The sequence below is a fragment of the Oncorhynchus nerka genome, linkage group LG15, assembly GCF_034236695.1.
Source record: "Oncorhynchus nerka isolate Pitt River linkage group LG15, Oner_Uvic_2.0, whole genome shotgun sequence".
Classification (NCBI taxonomy): domain Eukaryota; kingdom Metazoa; phylum Chordata; class Actinopteri; order Salmoniformes; family Salmonidae; genus Oncorhynchus; species Oncorhynchus nerka.
The window spans coordinates 18,494,723-18,513,626 of NC_088410.1; the positions used below are offsets into that span (position 1 = coordinate 18,494,723).

Sequence of the window (18,904 nt, forward strand, 5' to 3'; positions counted from 1 at the left end):
GGGACATGCTTCTCCCACACTTAATGTTTGCCCTGCGAGAAGTACCCCAGGCATCCACTGGATTCTCTCCGTTTGAATTGCTCTATGGCAGACCCTGTCGAGGAATCCTCGACTTAGCCAAGGAGACCTGGGAGACCCAACCATGCCCCTTTCGATCCACAATAGAACACGTTACCCTGATGAGAGACTGCCTGTCAGCAGTGTGGCCCATAGTCAAGGAGCATATGGAGAAGGCCCAAAGGACCCAAGGCCGGGCCTATGATAAGTCTGCGACCCCCGTGAGTTCACCGTGGGAGAGAAAGTGATGGTGCTTGTGCCCACGGCCGAACATCGTTTGCTGGCGCAGTGGAGGGGGCCCTACGAGGTAATGAAAAGGGTCTCACCGGTCAATTACCTCATCAAGCAACCTGACAGGAGGAAGAAGGTCCAAATCTATCACATAAACCTGCTGAAGACATACCATGGACGAGAGGAGGAGGTGGCTTTGATGGCCCTGGAGGGCAAAGGAAAAGAGGAGGCTCTACCACAGGTGCGCCGTGGCCAAACTCTCCTATCGGAGCAGTCAAGACAGCTAGACAAGCTGATTATGAACTTCGGTCGAATATTCTCTCCATTCCCAGGACAAACAGATGTCCTGTTCCACCATATCCACACTGAACCCGGCAAGAAGGTGCATATCCGCCCTTACGGCTCCGGAGGATCGCCCAAAGACTGCCTTCGCCACTCCAGAGGGGCTTTTCCAGTATGTGAGGATGCCCTTCGGACTGCACGGTGCCGCTGCAACCTTCCAACGCCTCATGGATGCCATTCTACGGCCCCATCAAGAGTATGCAGCGGCGTACATAGACGATGTGGTCATCCACAGCGAGGACTGGGATAGTCACCTCTTGCGATTACGGGCGGTGCTCGTGAGTTTGGAAGCCACAGGGTTGACAGCCAATCCAAATAAATGCTGCCTGGGTTTGTCCGGCGGAATACCTGGGGTACACCGTGGGGAATGGGAAAATACGCCCACAGGCAGAGAAGACCAGGGCAATTCGTGACTGGCCTCGACCCCGACCAAGCGAGACGTTCGGGGCCTTCTTAGGGATAACAGGATATTATCGCCGTTTTATCCCGGGATATGCAACCATTGCCAACCCTCACAAACCTCATCAGGGAAAACCTGCCAAACCAGGTAGAGTGGAAAGACGAGACGGAAGAGGCCTTTCAATTGTTAAAAGATGGCCTGTGTTCTGATCCCGTTCTACAGGCTCCGGACACGGACCACTAGAGGGCAGGCTGGGCTCATGGATAGTTGCCCAACAGAGCCTGGGAGACAAGGTAACCAGAGTCAATTAAGCACAGCTGACGGTACTAATGAGATACTCTCCTTCCCCTATAAAAGAGAGAATGGAACCAGAAGAGGGGGGGGAAACTATCTCTGGAAGATGGCCACCGAGAGAGAGAAGCTGTGCTGAAAGAACCACTAAGACGGTGACAAAACCGTGATTTATGTTTGTTGTAGTTTAAAGATTATCCTATTGTGTTCTTGTTTCATCTGGAGAAGAAGATGTGTGTTTTTCCTTGGAAGATTTTTCATTGATTATGTTTGAATGTTTTTGTTGACAAAATACTCTCAATAGAGAACCGTGTTCAATCAGAAAAACCTTTTTCCTGACTCGTTTATTCCACCTTCCCGCTTTAGAGTGACGCCTAATTACTTGGTACGCTCACAGAAGCTTGATTCTGTATCTTCTGTAGCATTGATCAAAATGATAAATTGAAGTCTATCAAGTCATTACAGTCGGAGGATTCCACTTCATATACATACACAACTTCTACACCTATTATGCATCTATATATTTTCTAATTCCACAAGTCCGTTGTCTTATTTACTTTAAAACGAACAGATTGCGTCCCAAATGGCACTCTATTCACAATATAGTGCACTAGTTTAGACCAGAGCCCTATTCCCTATATAGTGCACTAGTTTTGACCAGAGCCCTATTCACAATATAGTGCACTAGTTTTGACCAGAGCCCTATTCACAATATAGTGCACTAGTTTTGACCAGAGCCCTATTCCCTATATAGTGCACTAGTTTTGACCAGAGCCCTATTCACAATATAGTGCACTAGTTTTGACCAGAGCCCTATTCACAATATAGTGCACTAGTTTTGACCAGAGCCCTATTCCCTATATAGTGCACTAGTTTAGACCAGAGCCCTATTCCCTATATAGTGCACTAGTTTTGACCAGAGCCCTCAGGGGGAATCTGATGCCATTTGGGATAGTATCCTTAAAACGGATGACGTTCCATTTGTGTATGTCTTTTCGCACCCAAAACACTATTTCAGTATAGTTTAGTTCTGTTCAGGTTTGGCTGAGTTGAGTTCAGCGTTGTTGAGTAAAGCATTGTTCAGTTGTTTGAACTTAAACTTAGCAGTTCCGTTGTTGTACTAAAAATGATTTATTATTCAGTTGAGTTAAGTCGAGTTCTGTCCCATTGCAGACACTATTCAAGCTGCGTTCAGAGTTGAGGTGTTTTGAGTTGCACAAAGTGAAAGTTCTGATTTCAGATCCTTTGAGTCCAGTTCAGTTTAGCACAGTACCTTTTTCTGCTCAGTTCTGTTGCTTAGAGTTCAGTTCTGTTGCTTAGAGTTCAGTCCTGTTGCTTGAAGTTCAGTTCTGTTTCTTAGAGTTCAGTTCTGTTGCTTAGAGTTCAGTCCTGTTGCTTAGAGTTCAGTCCTGTTGCTTAGAGTTCAGTCCTGTTGCTTAGAGTTCAGTTCTGTTGCTTAGAGTTCAGTCCTGTTGCTTAGAGTTCAGTTCTGTTTCTATTCTGTTGTTGCATTGAGTTCTGTTCATCTCCACCAAAGCGTTCTGTGGCCCTGCTGTGTCAGAGTGTGTGTGTGCGTTTCATTTCAGCTACCTGTGTGAGTCTCTCCCTGCTCAGTTCCCGTTATTCAGCATCCCCAGCAGTTTCCCTGCGTCCATGCCCTGTTGCTGGGCCATCTTGGCAACATCAAACCCCATGTGTTTCAGGAACTGGATCACGCTCATTTCCTGTCCGGTGATCTGATCCCGTATAGTGGGACAGGTGGGATTACAGTGAGGCCAGGGGCAGCTGTCAATCAGACGCAGAGGACAACGCCTCGGAGGCGAAGCTGGGGGCAGGGCCTTGTTGGGGGTGGGGTTAGGATTGTTGCTATGGGTGTCGTTGTTGGAGGATCTTTGGTGGAGGTTGTTGTCGTGGAGACCACGATCCCAGCAGTGTAAGGCTCTGGGGAGGGAGGTTCCTTTGACTTGGATGTCCATCCAGTAACTATGGTAACGGGGAGGAGCGGAAAGGAGGTTAGAAATGGGAGAGGTACTCGGTCAAGTCGCACATTTTTTGCAAAGCTCCAAATTAAGGTTATGAAATGTCTAATCTAAGACCCAGTTATGATATGTCTAATCTAAGACCCAGTTATGGTATGTCTAATCTAAGACCCAGTTATGAAATGTCTAATCTAAGACCCAGTTATGAAATGTCTAATCTGAGACCCAGTTATGATATGTCTAATCTGAGACCCAGTTATGATATGTCTAATCTGAGACCCAGTTATGATATGTCTAATCTAAGAGGAAGTTATGGTATGTCTAATCTGAGACCCAGTTATGATATGTCTAATCTGAGACCCAGTTATGATATGTCTGATCTATGACCCAGTTATGGTATGTCTAATCTAAGACCCAGTTATGATATGTCTAATCTGAGACCCAGTTATGATATGTCTAATCTAAGACCCAGTTATGATATGTCTGATCTGAGACCCAGTTATGGTATGTCTAATTTGAGACCCAGTTATGGTATGTCTAATCTGAGACCCAGTTATGATATGTCTAATCTGAGACCCAGTTATGATATGTCTAATCTGAGACCCAGTTATGATATGTCTAATCTAAGACCCAGTTATGATATGTCTAATCTAAGAGAAAGTTATGGTATGTCTAATCTAAGACCCAGTTATGATATGTCTAATCTAAAAAGAAGTTATGGTATGTCTAATCTAAGGTATGTCTAATCTAGTTATGATATGTCTAATCTAAGACCCAGTTATGGTATGTCTAATCTGAGACCCAGTTATGATATGTCTAATCTAAGACCCAGTTATGATATGTCTAATCTGAGACCCAGTTATGATATGTCTAATCTAAGACCCAGTTATGGTATGTCTAATCTAAGACCCAGTTATGATATGTCTAATCTGAGACCCAGTTATGATATGTCTAATCTAAGACCCAGTTATGATATGTCTAATCTGAGACCCAGTTATGATATGTCTAATCTGAGACCCAGTTATGATATGTCTAATCTGAGACCCAGTTATGATATGTCTAATCTAAGAGGAAGTTATGGTATGTCTAATCTAAGACCCAGTTATGATATGTCTAATCTGAGACCCAGTTATGATATGTCTAATCTAAGAGGAAGTTATGATATGTCTAATCTAAGACCCAGTTATGATATGTCTAATCTGAGACCCAGTTATGATATGTCTAATCTGAGACCCAGTTATGATATGTCTAATCTAAGACCCAGTTATGGTATGTCTAATCTGAGACCCAGTTATGATATGTCTAATCTGAGACCCAGTTATGATATGTCTAATCTAAGGAGAAATGATGATCAGTAACTGTTCACTCACTTCCTGGTGATGACCTCATGGGATAGGCAGGCTGGAGCAAACAGGGCCCTGGCAGTCAGAACAGACGGATCCATCAACGTGATCAAAGGAGAGTTAACATTCCACATAACATAAAACATTAACATTCTTTAGCGAATAAAACAGAAAGTTATGGTATGTGTGTGTGTTTGTACATTATTGTGTGTGTGTGTGTCTCTGTGTATACTATCCAATGTGTGTGTGTGTGTGTGTCTTACGGGACGTCTTTGAGTGTGTTCCTCAGCTCATTGCCGAGATTCTGTATGTATCTCCATTGTCCCTCGTGGACCGGATGACCAGTCAGGTGGATGTTATCTACTGTTAACTGGGCCTCATCAAATAACCACTGGACCACAAACACTGGACCTAGAGAGAGAGAGAGAGGGAGAGGGGGGGTGAGGGGGAAAGTGGGGGATGAAGAGAGGGGGAGTCTACTTTTAGCTGGGCCTCATCAAATAACACTGCACCTGAAGAGAAGGAGAGTGCTAGAGAGAGACAGACAGAGAGAGTGCTAGAGAGAGACAGACAGAGAGAGAGAGAGAGTGAGTGAGAGGGAGAGACACAGAAGAAGAGAGAGAGAGAGAGAGAGGGAAGAGAAGGTGCTAGAGAGAGAGAGCGAGAGAGAGCGAGAGACACACACACACACAGAGAGAGGGGGAAGAGAGAGCGAGAGACAGAGAGACAGAGAGAGAGAGTACTAGAAACACTGTTACTCTTGAGCGTGGGGTAGACTTTATATCCGAAGAAGCAGTTCCACTCCTCTCCTATGTGAGTCTGTCTGCAGCTCTCTGGCACCACACTACCCCAGTACCTAGACAGGAAACAGGAAGTATAGTCACAGTTGTCACTCGTATGGTCACTCGTTGTCTCTCCCTCTACCTCTCTCTCCCCCACCCTCCTTCTCTCTCCCTCCCTCCCATCCCTCCTTATATCTCTCCCCCTTCCACCCACCTTCCCTCCCTCCTCCCTCCCTCCCTCCCTCCTTCCCTCCTTCCTTCCTTCCTTCCTTCCTTCCTTCCTTCCTTCCTTCCTTCCTTCCTTCCTTCCTTCCTTCCTTCCTTCCTTCCTTCCCTCCCTCCCTCCCTCCCTCTCACCTGATTCCTCTCCTGATAGCCTCAGTAGGGTCACAGCTGATGGTGCTGTGACAGTCTGTAGATCTGTACTGCTTGTTATCCAGGAACCAGCCAGAGTCAGCCAGACCCCGGACCTGAATCACCGCGTGTCCCCGGGACTCCAGGTGCTCCGCCACACGGTCCACGTTCAGTAGTACACCTGTACCCCCCGCACTGCAGGGGAGAGGGAGGGGAGAGAGAAAGGAAAGGGAGAGAGTGTATAAAGCATTCAGTAATCCAGAGAGGGGGAAATAAGGAGAGTTGGAGGTCCAGACGTCCAGATTGAGGGAGAAACAGACAGATGTCCAACAAGTAAGTAAAGTTAAAAGGTTTGAGACTGGTGATTTTATCAGACACACACACAGTGTCCTGACCTGCTCCCAGCCAGTAGCAGGACCTTAGCGCTGTCCAGTCCTTTAGTAAGCAGCTCATTAACCACCTCCTTAATGATCACTGAGCCCATGAACGCATAGTCACCTACACAGAGAGAAACATGAAGACAGGTACAGTAGACACATTGATTGATAGCTTGTTATACAACTGGTGGGTTTAATCCTGAATGCTGATTGGTTAAAACCGCATTCCAGCCGGTGTCTATTCCACAAGTTACCACCAGCTAAATCTATGATGTTGAAATGTCTATTTACTCTGTTCCATGTGACTGTGCAATCCACGGTCTCATCAGCCCAGCCAGGCAATTTATAAACTTCATCTCCACTCTAAAAAGCATCTAGAGATTATCTCACATTTCTTTTAGACTAACATTTAGTTTTCAACAACAGAGATGTGTATAAACCTGCTGTCTGTCTCTCTGACATTTCGTTTTCAACAGCAGAGATGTGTATAAACCTTGCTGTCTGTCTCTCTGACATGTAGTTTTCAACAACAGAGATGTGTATAAACCTGCTGTCTGTCTCTCTGACATTTAGTTTTCAACAACAGAGATGTGTATAAACCTGCTGTCTGTCTCTCTGACATTTAGTTTTCAACAACAGAGATGTGTATAAACCTGCTGTCTGTCTCTGACATTTGACAGAGATTTAGTTTTGACATTTAGTTTTCAACAACAGAGATGTGTATAAACCTGCTGTCTGTCTCTCTGACATTTAGTTTTCAACAGCAGAGATGTGTATAAACGTTGCTGTCTGTCTCTCTGACATTTAGTTTTCAACAACAGAGATGTGTATAAACCTGCTGTCTGTCTCTCTGACATTTAGTTTTCAACAGCAGAGATGTGTATAAACCTTGCTGTCTGTCTCTCTGACATGTAGTTTTCAACAACAGAGATGTGTATAAACCTGCTGTCTGTCTCTCTGACATTTAGTTTTCAACAACAGAGATGTGTATAAACCTTGCTGTCTGTCTCTCTGACATTTAGTTTTCAACAACAGAGATGTGTATAAACCTGCTGTCTGTCTCTCTGACATTTGCAACATTGTTTAAATATTGAAATTCGATCTCCAGCTGTCCCATAGTAATGAACGCTTCAGGATGAGACAGGCAGGAAGCTTTTCTCAGCCAGTCGAAATAATTAATCAGCATATTTTTTAGTGTATACAGTGGGGAGAACAAGAATTTGACACACTGCCGATTTTGCAGGTTTTCCTACTTACAAAGCATGTAGAGGTCTGTAATTTTGTATCATAGGTACACTTCAACTGTGAGAGACGGAATCTAAAACAAAAATCCAGAAAATCACATTGTATGATTAATTAATTTGAATTTTATTGCATGACATAAGTATTTGATCACCTACCAATCAGTAAGAATTCCGGCTCTCACAAAAGAAGCCCTCCTGTTCTCCACTCATTACCTGTATTAACTGCACCTGTTTGAACTCATTACCTGTATAAATGACACCTGTCCACACACTCAATCAAACAGACTCCAACCTCTCCACAATGGCCAAGACCAGGGGGCTGTGTAAGGACATCAGGGTTAAATTGTAGACCTGCACAAGGCTGGGATGGGCTACAGGACAATAGGCAAGCAGCTTGGTGAGAAGGCAACAACTGTTGGCGCAATTATTCGAAAATGGAAGAAGTTCAAGATGACGGTCAATCACCCTCGGTCTGGGGCTCCATGCAAGATCTCACCTCGTGGGGCATCAATGATCATGAGGAAGGTGAGGGATCAGCCCAGAACTACACGGCAGGACCTGGTCAATGACCTGAAGAGAGCTGGGACCACAGTCTCAAAGAAAACCATTAGTAACACACTACGCCGTCATGGATTAAAATCCTGCAGCACACGCAATCCTGCTGAAGCCAGCGCATGTCCAGGCCTGTGGGCCCCATGTCCAGGCCCGTCTGAAGTTTGCCAATGACCATCTGGATGATCCAGAGGAGGGATGGGGAAAGGTCATGTGGTCTGATGAGACAAAAATAGAGGTTTTTGGTATAAACTCCACTCGCTGTGTTTGGAGGAAGAAGAAGGATGAGTACAACCCCAAGAACACCATATAAACCGTGAAGCATGGAGGTGGAAACATCATTCTTTGGGGATGCTTTTCTGCAAAGGGGACAGGACGACTGCACCGTATTGAGGGGAGGATGGATGGGGCCATGTATCGCGAGATCTTGGCCAACAACCTCCTTCCCTCAGTAAGAGCATTGAAGATGGATCGTGGCTGGGTCTTCCAGCATGACAAGGACCTGAAACACACAGCCAGGGCAACTAAGGAGTGGCTCTGTAAGAAGCCTCTCAAGGTCCTGGAGTGGCCTAGCCAGTCTCCAGACCTGAACCCAATAGAAAATCTTTGGAGGGAGCTGAAAGTCCGTATTGCTCAGAGACAGCCCAGAAACCTGAAGGATCTGGAGAAAGTCTGTATGGAGGAGTGGGCCAAAATCCCTGCTGCAGTGTGTGCAAACCTGGTCAAGAACTACAGGAAAAGTATGATCTCTGTAATTGCAAACAAAGGTTTCTGTACCAAATATTAAGTTCTGCTTTTCTGATGTATCAAATACTTATGTCATGCAATAAAATGCAAATTCATTACTTAAAAATCATACAATGTGATTTTCTGGATTTTTGTTTTAGATTCCATCTCTCACAGTTGAAGTGTACCTATGATAAAAAATTACAGACCTCTACATGCTTTGTAAGTAGGAAAACCTGCAAAATCGGCAGTGTATTAAATACTTGTTCTCCCCACTGTGTATACAAAGAAATGTCAATAGAAATCAGTTGAAACAAAGTGCAGCTAGTTTGCAGTCTTTCCAGTTCCAGTTTGAAGTGATTGTGTCAGCTGTGTTGTTGGCTCCTCTGAACAACAGTCTCCTGGCGAGAGAACACTGTTTCTATGTCAGGTGTGTTGTTGGCTCCTCTGAACAACAGTCTCCTGACGAGAGAACACTGTTTCTATGTCAGGTGTGTTGTTGGCTCCTCTGAACAACAGTCTCCTGGCGAGAGAACACTGTTTCTATGTCAGGTGTGTTGTTGGCTCCTCTGAACAACAGTCTCCTGGCGAGAGAACACTGTTTCTATGTCAGGTGTGTTGTTGGCTCCTCTGAACAACAGTCTCCTGGCGAGAGAACACTGTTTCTATGTCAGGTGTGTTGTTGGCTCCTCTGAACAACAGTCTCCTGGCGAGAGAACACTGTTTCTATGTCAGGTGTGTTGTTGGCTCCCTGAACAACAGTCTCCTGGCGAGAGAACACTGTTTCTATGTCAGGTGTGTTGTTGGCTCCCTGAACAACAGTCTCCTGGCGAGAGAACACTGTTTCTCAGGTGTGTTGTTGGCTCCCTGAACAACAGTCTCCTGGCGAGAGAACACTGTTTCTATGTCAGGTGTGTTGTTGGCTCCTCTGAACAACAGTCTCCTGGCGAGAGAACACTGTTTCTATGTCAGGTGTGTTGTTGGCTCCCTGAACAACAGTCTCCAGGCGAGAGAACACTGTTTCTATATCAGGTGTGTTGTTGGCTCCTCTGAACAACAGTCTCCTGGCGAGAGAACACTGTTTCTATGTCAGGTGTGTTGTTGGCTCCTCTGAACAACAGTCTCTATGTCTGCTCCCTGAACAACAGTCTCCTGGCGAGAGAACACTGTTTCTATGTCAGGCGTGTTGTTGGCTCCTCTGAACAACAGTCTCCTGGCGAGAGAACACTGTTTCTATGTCAGGTGTGTTGTTGGCTCCTCTGAACAACAGTCTCCTGGCGAGAGAACACTGTTTCTATGTCAGGTGTGTTGTTGGCTCCCTGAACAACAGTCTCCAGGCGAGAGAACACTGTTTCTATATCAGGTGTGTTGTTGGCTCCTCTGAACAACAGTCTCCTGGCGAGAGAACACTGTTTCTATGTCAGGCGTGTTGTTGGCTCCTCTGAACAACAGTCTCCTGGCGAGAGAACACTGTTTCTATGTCAGGTGAAATCGCGCCTCATTAGCTCATTGTTGTGGAAGTATCCAAATAAAGGTAGTTGGCCAGCTAGCAAGCAAGGGATCAGAACGTTACCAGCCAGTATGGCAATAGAACATTTAGAACCCACGACTGGGGCGCGTCTCTGGCAACCAAACTGATAGAACGAACGAATGGGTCTCGTCTCTGGCAACCAAACTGATAGAACGAACGAAAGGGTCGCGTCTCTGGCAACCAAACTGATAGAACGAACGAAAGGGTCTCGTCTCTGGCAACCAAACTGATAGAACGAACGAAAGAGTCTCGTCTCTGGCAACCAAACTGATAGAACGAACGAATGGGTCGCGTCTCTGGCAACCAAACTGATAGAATGAACGAAAGAGTCTCGTCTCTGGCAACCGAACTGACAGGCATTATCAGGAATTATCACTTAAATGTCTTGAATAATTTGAAATAAAATGCAGTGTTTTTCCAAAGAGGCATCCTATTCCCTATAGAGTGCACTATGTACTGAACTGATGTTCCCTACTTTGGTCAGTCTTTGCTGAGGCTCCACTCCAGGCATCACTAGAGCAGTATGGGATGAACCTAGAGGGAGAGGAGAGAGATGTCTTCATGCTTTGTTGATTTCCAAAACGCTTTTGACTCAATTTGGCATGAGGGTCTGCTATACAAATGGGTGGAAAATGGTGTTGGGGGAAAAACATACGACATTATAAAATCCATGTACACAAACAACAAGTCTGGGGTTAAAATTTGCACAAAAAAAAACACATTTCTTTCCACAGGGCCATGGGGTGAGACAGGGATGCAGCTTAAGCCCCACCCTCTTCAACAAATATATCAATGAATTGGCGCGGGCACTAGAAAGGTCTGCAGCATCCGGCCTCAACCTTCTAGAATCTGAAGTCAAATGTCTACTGTTTGCTGATGATCTGCTGCTTCTGTCCCCAACCAAGGAGGTCCTACAGCAGCACCTAGATCTTCTGCACAGATTCTGTCCCCAACCAAGGAGGTCCTAACACAGCACCTAGATATTCTGCACAGATTCTGCCAGACCTGGGCCCTGACAGTAAATCTCAGTAAGACAAAAATAATGGTGTTCCAAAAAAGGTCCAGTTGCCAGGAACACAAATACAAATTCCACCTAGACAACGTTGTCCTAGAGCACACAAAAAACTACACATACCTCGGCCTAAACACTTCAGCGCCACAGGTAACTTGCACAAAGCTGTGAAGGATCTGAGAGACAAGGTAAGAAGGGCCTTCTATGCCATCAAAAGGAACAGAAAATTCAACATATCAATTAGGATCTGGCTAAAAATACTTGAATCAGTTATAGAACCCATTGCCCTTTATGCTTGTGAGGTCTGGGGTCCGCTCACCTACCAAGACTTCACAAAATGGGACAAACACCAAATGGAGACTCTGCATTCAGAATTCTGCAAACATATCCTCCATGCACAACGTAAAACACCAAATAATGCATGCAGAGCAGAATTAGGCCAATACCCACTAATTATCAAAATCCAGAAAAGAGCCATTAAATTCTACAACCACCTAAAAGGAAGCGATTCCCAAACCTTCCATAACAAAGTCATCACCTACTGAGAGATGAACCTGGAGAAGAGTCCCCTAAGCACGCTGGTCGCGGGGCTCTGTTCACAAACACAAACACACCCTACAGAGCCCCAGGACAACAGCACAATTAGACCCAACCAAATCATGAGAAAACAAAAAGATAATTACTTGACACATTGGAAAGAATTAACAAAAAAACAGAGCAAACTAGAATGCTATTTGGTCCTAAACAGAGAGTACACAGTGGCAGAATACCTGACCACTGAACCTGACCCAAACTTAAGAAAAGCTTTGACTATGTACAGACTCAGTGAGCATAGCCTTGCTATTGAGAAAGGCCGCCGTAGGCAGACATGGCTCTCAAGAGAAGACAGGCTATGTGCTCACTGCCCACAAAATGAGGTGGAAACTGAGCTGCACTTCCTAACCTCCTGCCAAATATATGACCATATTAGAGAGACATATTTCCCTCAGATTACACAGACCCACAAATAATTTTTTTAAACTATTTTGATAAACTCCCATATCTACTGGGTGAAATACCACAGTGTTCCATCACAGCAGCAAGATGTGTGACCTGTTACCACAAGAAAAGGGCAACCAGTGAAGAACAAACACCATTGTAAATACAACCCATATTTATGTTTATTTATTTTCCCTTTTGTACTTTTAACTATTTGCATATCGTTACAACACTGTATATAGACATAATATGACATTTGAAATGTCTTTATTATTTTGGAACTTCTGTGAGTGTAATGTTTACTATTCATTTTTATTGTTTGTTATCTTTAAAACATTTATTTCACCTTTATTTAACCAGGTGGCCAGTTGAGAACAAGTTCTCATTTACAATTGCGACCTGGCCAAGATAAAGCAAAGCAGTGTGACACAAACAACAACACAGAGTTACACATGGAGTAAACAAGGGTACAGTCAATAACACAATAGAAAAAGTCTATATACAGTGTGTGCAAATGAGGTAAGATAAGGGAGGTAAGGCAATAAATAGGCCGTAGTGGCAAAGTAATTACAATTTAATGATCTAATATCTACAAATGATCTACTTCACTTGCTTTGGCAAAGTTAACATATATGTTTCCCAAGCCAATAAAGCATCTTAAAGTGAAATTAAATTGAGACAGACAGACAGACAGACAGACAGACAGACAGACAGACAGACAGACAGACAGACAGACAGACAGACAGACAGACAGACAGACAGACAGACAGACAGAGACGCAGACAGACAGACAGACAGACAGACAGACAGACAGACAGACAGACAGACAGACAGACAGACAGACAGACAGACAGACAGAGACAGACAGACAGACAGACGACAGACAGACAGACAGACAGAGACAGACAGACAGACAGACAGACAGACAGACAGAGATGCAGACAGACAGAGATGCAGACAGACAGACAGACAGACAGACTCAGAGACTCAGTCAGAGGAAGGAAGAGGTTGTTTGGTGAAGAGCTGCAGCACAACTTTACTGACTCACACTCTGACAAGAGAAAACACCACCCGTTTCAAACATAAACACCATAAACAAACACACATATGCAAGAAGGGAGAGAGAGAGCAGACTGAAAAGAAGGAGTCAAATAACGAAGAGAAAAGAGGATGGAGTTCTTACACCATGTTGGCATTCCACCAATAGGGGTTCTCCTCTGGCTGAGGAGACAGAATACCTGAACCTGGAGACAGAGAACGACAGAGAGGGATAAAGACCCATGGACAGAAGACAGAGAGGGGATAAAGACCCATGGAAATGAAGAAATAAAGACAGAGAGAGGGGATAAAGACCCATGGAAATGAAGACAGGGGGATAAAGACCCATGGAAATGAAGAGAGGGGATAAAGACCCATGGAAATGAGAGAGGGGGATAAAGACCCAGAAATGAAGACAGAGGGGATAAAGACCCATGGAAATGAAGAGAGGGGATAAAGACCCATGGAAATGAAAGAGAGGGAGGAAAGAAGAGAGAGGGGGATAAAGACCCATGGAAATGAAGAGAGGGGATAAAGACCCATGGAAATGAAGAGGGGATAAAGACCCATGGAAATGAAGAGAGGGGATAAAGACCCATGGAAAGAAGAGAGAGGGGATAAAGACCCATGGAAATGAAGAGAGGGGATAAAGACCCCATGGAAATGAAGAGAGGGGATAAAGACCCATGGAAATGAAGAGGGGATAAAGACCCATGGAAATGAAGAGAGAGGGGGATAAAGACCCATGGAAATGAGAGAGGGGATAAAGACCCATGGAATGAATGAAGAGAGGGGATAAAGACCCATGGAAATGAAGAGAGGGGATAAAGACCCATGGAAAAATGAGAGAGGGGGATAAAGACCCATGGAAATGAAGAGAGAGAGGGGATAAAGACCATGGAAATGAAGAGAGAGAGGGGATAAAGACCCATGGAAATGAAAGAGAGAGGGGATAAAGACCCATGGAAATGACAGAGAGAGATGGAAATGGAGAAAGACCCATGGAAATGCAGAGAGGGGATAAAGACCCAGACCCATGGAAATGAAGACAGAGAGGGGATAAAGACCCATGGAAATGAAGAGAGGGGATAAAGACCCATGGAAATGAAGAGAGGGGATAAAGACCCATGGAAATGAAAGAGAGATGGATAAAGACCCAGAAAGACAGACAGACAGAGGGGATAAAGACCCATGGACAACAGAGAGAGGGGATAAAGACCCATGGAAATGACAGAGAGGGATAAAGACCCATGGAAATGAAGAGAGAGAGGGGATAAAGACTCAGAAAGAGGGGATAAAGACCCATGGAAAGAGGGAGGATAAAGACCCATGGAAATGAAGAGAAGAGGGGATAAAGACCCATGGAAATGAAGAGAGTGGAGACCCATGGAAATGGGATGAAGAGAGGGGAAGACCCATGGAAATGAAGAGAGAGAGGGGATAAAGACCCATGGAAATGAAGACAGGGGATAAAGACCCATAAACAAACAGACATATGGAAATGAAGAGAGAGAGGAGGATAAAGACCCAGGGAAATGAAGAGAAAAAGAGGATGGATAAAGACCCATGGAAATGAGAGAGAGGGGATAAAGACCCATGGAAATGAAGAGAGAGAGGGGATAAAGACCCATGGAAATGAAGAGAGGGGGATAAAGACCCATGGAAATGAAGAGAGAGAGGGGATAAAGACCCATGGAAATGAAGAGAGGGGGATAAAGACCCATGGAAATGAAGAGAGAGAGGGGATAAAGACCCATGGAAATGAAGAGAGGGGAAATGAAGAGAGAGGGGATAAAGACCCATGGAAATGGATAAAAATGAAATGAGAGAGGGGATAAAGACCCATGGAAATGAAGAGAGGGGGATAAAGACCCATGGAAATGAAGAGAGGGGGATAAAGACCCATGGAAATGAAGAGAGGGGATAAAGACCCATGGAAATGAAGAGAGAGGGATAAAGACCCATGGAAATGAAGAGAGGGGATAAAGACCCATGGAAATGAAGAGAGGGGATAAAGACCCATGGAAATGAAGAGGGGGATAAAGACCCATGGAAATGAAAGAGGGGATAAAGACCCATGGAAATGAAAGAGAGGGGATAAAGACCCATGGAAATGAAGAGGGGGATAAAGACCCATGGAAATGAAAGAGAAAGAGAGGGGATAAAGACCCATGGAAATGGAAATGAAAGAGAGAGAGGGGATAAAGACCCATGGAAATGAAAGACCCAGAAATGAGAGAGAGGGGATAAAGACCCATGGAAATGAAAGAGAGAGGGGATAAAGACCCATGGAAATGAAGATGGAAAGAGAGAGGGGATAAAGACCCATGGAAATGAAGAGAGAGAGGGGGATAAAGACCCATGGAAATGAAGAGAGAGAGGGGGATAAAGACCCATGGAAATGAAGAGGGGGATAAAGACCCATGGAAATGAAGAGAGAGAGAGAGGGGGATAAAGACCCATGGAAATGAAGAGAGAGAGGGGGATAAAGACCCATGGAAATGAAGAGAGAGAGGGGGATAAAGACCCATGGAAATGAAGAGGGATAAAGAGAAAGAGAGACCCATGGAAATGAAGAGAGAGGGATAAAGACCCATGGAAATGAAGAGAGAGAGGGGGATAAAGACCCATGGAAATGAAGAGAGAAAGAGAGGGATAAAGACCCATGGAAATGAAGAGAGAGATGGGGGATAAAGACCCATGGAAATGAAGAGAGAGAGGGGATAAAGACCCATGGAAATGAAGAGAGAGAGGGGATAAAGACCCATGGAAATGAAGAGAGAGAGAGGGATAAAGACCCATGGAAATGAAGAGAGAGAGGGGGATAAAGACCCATGGAAATGAAGAGAGAGAGGGGGATAAAGACCCATGGAAATGAAGAGAGAGAGGGGATAAAGACCCATGGAAATGAAGAGAGAGAGGGGATAAAGACCCATGGAAATGAAGAGAGAGAGGGGATAAAGACCCATGGAAATGGAAATGAAGAGAGAGGGGATAAAGAAATGAAGAAAGAGAGAGAGGGGATAAAGACCCATGGAAATGAATGAAGAGAGAGGGGATAAAGACCCATGGAAATGAAGAGAGAGAGAGGGATAAAGACCCATGGAAATGAAGAGAGAGAGGGATAAAGACCCATGGAAATGAAGAGAGAGAGGGATAAAACCCATGGAAATGAAGAGGGGGATAAAGACCCATGGAAATGAAGAGAGAGAGGGGGATAAAGACCCATGGAAATGAAGAGAAAGAGGGGGATAAAGACCCATGGAAATGAAGAGAGAGAGGGGATAAAGACCCATGGAAATTAAGAGAGAGAGAGAGAGAGAGGGGAGAGGGAGAGAGAGGGGGGGGAGAAAGAGAGAGGAAGAGAGAGAGAGGGGGGGGAGAAAAAGAGAGGAAGAGAGAGAGAGAGAGAGAGAGAGAGAGAGAGAAGAAAGAGGTACTTGTGAGTGTGAGATTAATTTTGGTAACTAAAACAGACAGACTGACTGAGTTCTACTGATTAATGGGAAACACTAACATTTATATGGCCTGAGATCTTTTCCCTCTACAGCCTGTACTGGACCAATGATTTTTAAAGAGTCAATTCGTTTTTGCAGCAGCTCCCTGAACAGACAAATCATAAGCCTAATTTTGACTGGTTATAACACTTAATACTAGTTATTATTACCATTAATAAACATGTTATAAGCATGTTGTACAGTGTTCTGGTGAAGTCTGACTCTGAACACCAATAGCAGAGGTTATAGAAACAGTATTACTCGTTATTACCATTAATAAACGTGTTATGAGCTTGTAATAAGTGTTTATAACAGTGTGCTGACCTGTTCTGGTGCGTGGCCACTTGAGGGAGCTCATGAATCTCCTCATTGTCTGGTACCTGGTGTCACAAGTCTGTCTGTTGAAACAGTACCATCCACCTACACAGACCAAAAACATTACACACAGTACCATCCACCTACACAGACCAACAACATTACATACAGTACCATCCACCTACACAGACCAACAACATTACACACAGTACCATCCACCTACACAGACCAACAACATTACACACAGTACCATCCACCTACACAGACCACCAACGACATTACATACAGTACCATCCACCTACACAGACCACCAATGACATTACATACAGTACCATCCACCTCCAACAACATTACACACAGTACCATCCACCTACACAGACCACCAACATTACACACAGTACCATCCACCTACAGACCAACAACAACATTACAACAGTACCATCCACCTACACAGACCAACAACATTACACAGTACCATCCACCTACACAGACAACAAAAACATTACATTACACACAGTACCATCCACCTACACAGACCAACAACATTACATACAGTACCATCCACCTACACAGACCAACAACATTACATACAGTACCATCCACCTACACAGACCAACAACAACCATTACACACAGTACCATCCACCTACACAGACCAACAACAACATTACCATCCACACAGACAACAACCATACCCACCTACACAGACCAACAACATTACATACAGTACCATCCACCTACACAGACCAACAACATTACACACAGTACCATCCACCTACACAGACCAACAACATTACATACAGTACCATCCACCTACACAGACCAACAACAACATTACACACAGTACCATCCACCTACACAGACCAACAACAACATTACACACAGTACCATCCACCTACACAGACCAACAACAACATTACACACAGTACCATCCACCTACACAGACCAACAACAACATTACACACAGTACCATCCACCTACACAGACCAACAACAACATTACACACAGTACCATCCACCTACACAGACCAACAACATTACACACAGTACCATCCACCTACACAGACCAACAACATTACACACAGTACCATCCACCTACACAGACCAACAACATTACACACAGTACCATCCACCTACACAGACCAACAACATTACACACAGTACCATCCACCTACACAGACCAACAACAACATTACACACAGTACCATCCACCTACACAGACCAACAACATTACACACAGTACCATCCACCTACACAGACCAACAACATTACACACAGTACCATCCACCTACACAGACCAACAACATTACACACAGTACCATCCACCTACACAGACCAACAACAACATTACACACAGTACCATCCACCTACACAGACCAACAACATTACATACAGTACCATCCACCTACACAGACCAACCAACATTACACACAGTACCATCCACCTACACAGACCAACATTACATTACACACAGTACCATCCACCTACACACCATCCACCAACAGACCAACAACATTACATACAGTACCATCCACCTACACAGACAACAACAACATTACACACAGTACCATCCACCTACACAGACCAACAACAACATTACACACAGTACCATCCACCTACACAGACAACAACAACATTACACACAGTACCATCCACCTACACAGACCAACAACATTACATACAGTACCATCCACCTACACAGACCAACAACATTACATACAGTACCATCCACCTACACAGACCAACAAACAACACCATTACACATACAGTACCATCCACCTACACAGACCAACAACAACATTACACACAGTACCATCCACCTACACAGACCAACACAACATTACACAGTACATCCAC

The 18,904-nt window shown here is 44.5% G+C and overlaps 1 protein-coding gene across 1 annotated transcript in view; it reads right to left on the bottom strand.

Annotated features, from left to right (window-relative positions):
- Positions 1–1,629: 1,629 nt before the first annotated feature.
- notum1b (notum, palmitoleoyl-protein carboxylesterase b) overlaps positions 1,630–18,904 on the bottom strand; it is a 26,489-nt gene continuing 9,214 nt past the window's right edge. Inside the window, exons 3-11 of the mRNA XM_065001180.1 lie at positions 17,059–17,154; positions 13,383–13,443; positions 10,685–10,743; positions 6,175–6,277; positions 5,783–5,974; positions 5,402–5,499; positions 4,907–5,054; positions 4,671–4,718; positions 1,630–3,304 (exon numbers count right to left, since the gene is read on the bottom strand). Coding sequence (XP_064857252.1) covers positions 2,932–3,304; positions 4,671–4,718; positions 4,907–5,054; positions 5,402–5,499; positions 5,783–5,974; positions 6,175–6,277; positions 10,685–10,743; positions 13,383–13,443; positions 17,059–17,154 — 1,178 coding nt within the window. The 3' untranslated portion in view covers positions 1,630–2,931. The remainder of the gene's footprint in view (positions 3,305–4,670; positions 4,719–4,906; positions 5,055–5,401; positions 5,500–5,782; positions 5,975–6,174; positions 6,278–10,684; positions 10,744–13,382; positions 13,444–17,058; positions 17,155–18,904) is intronic.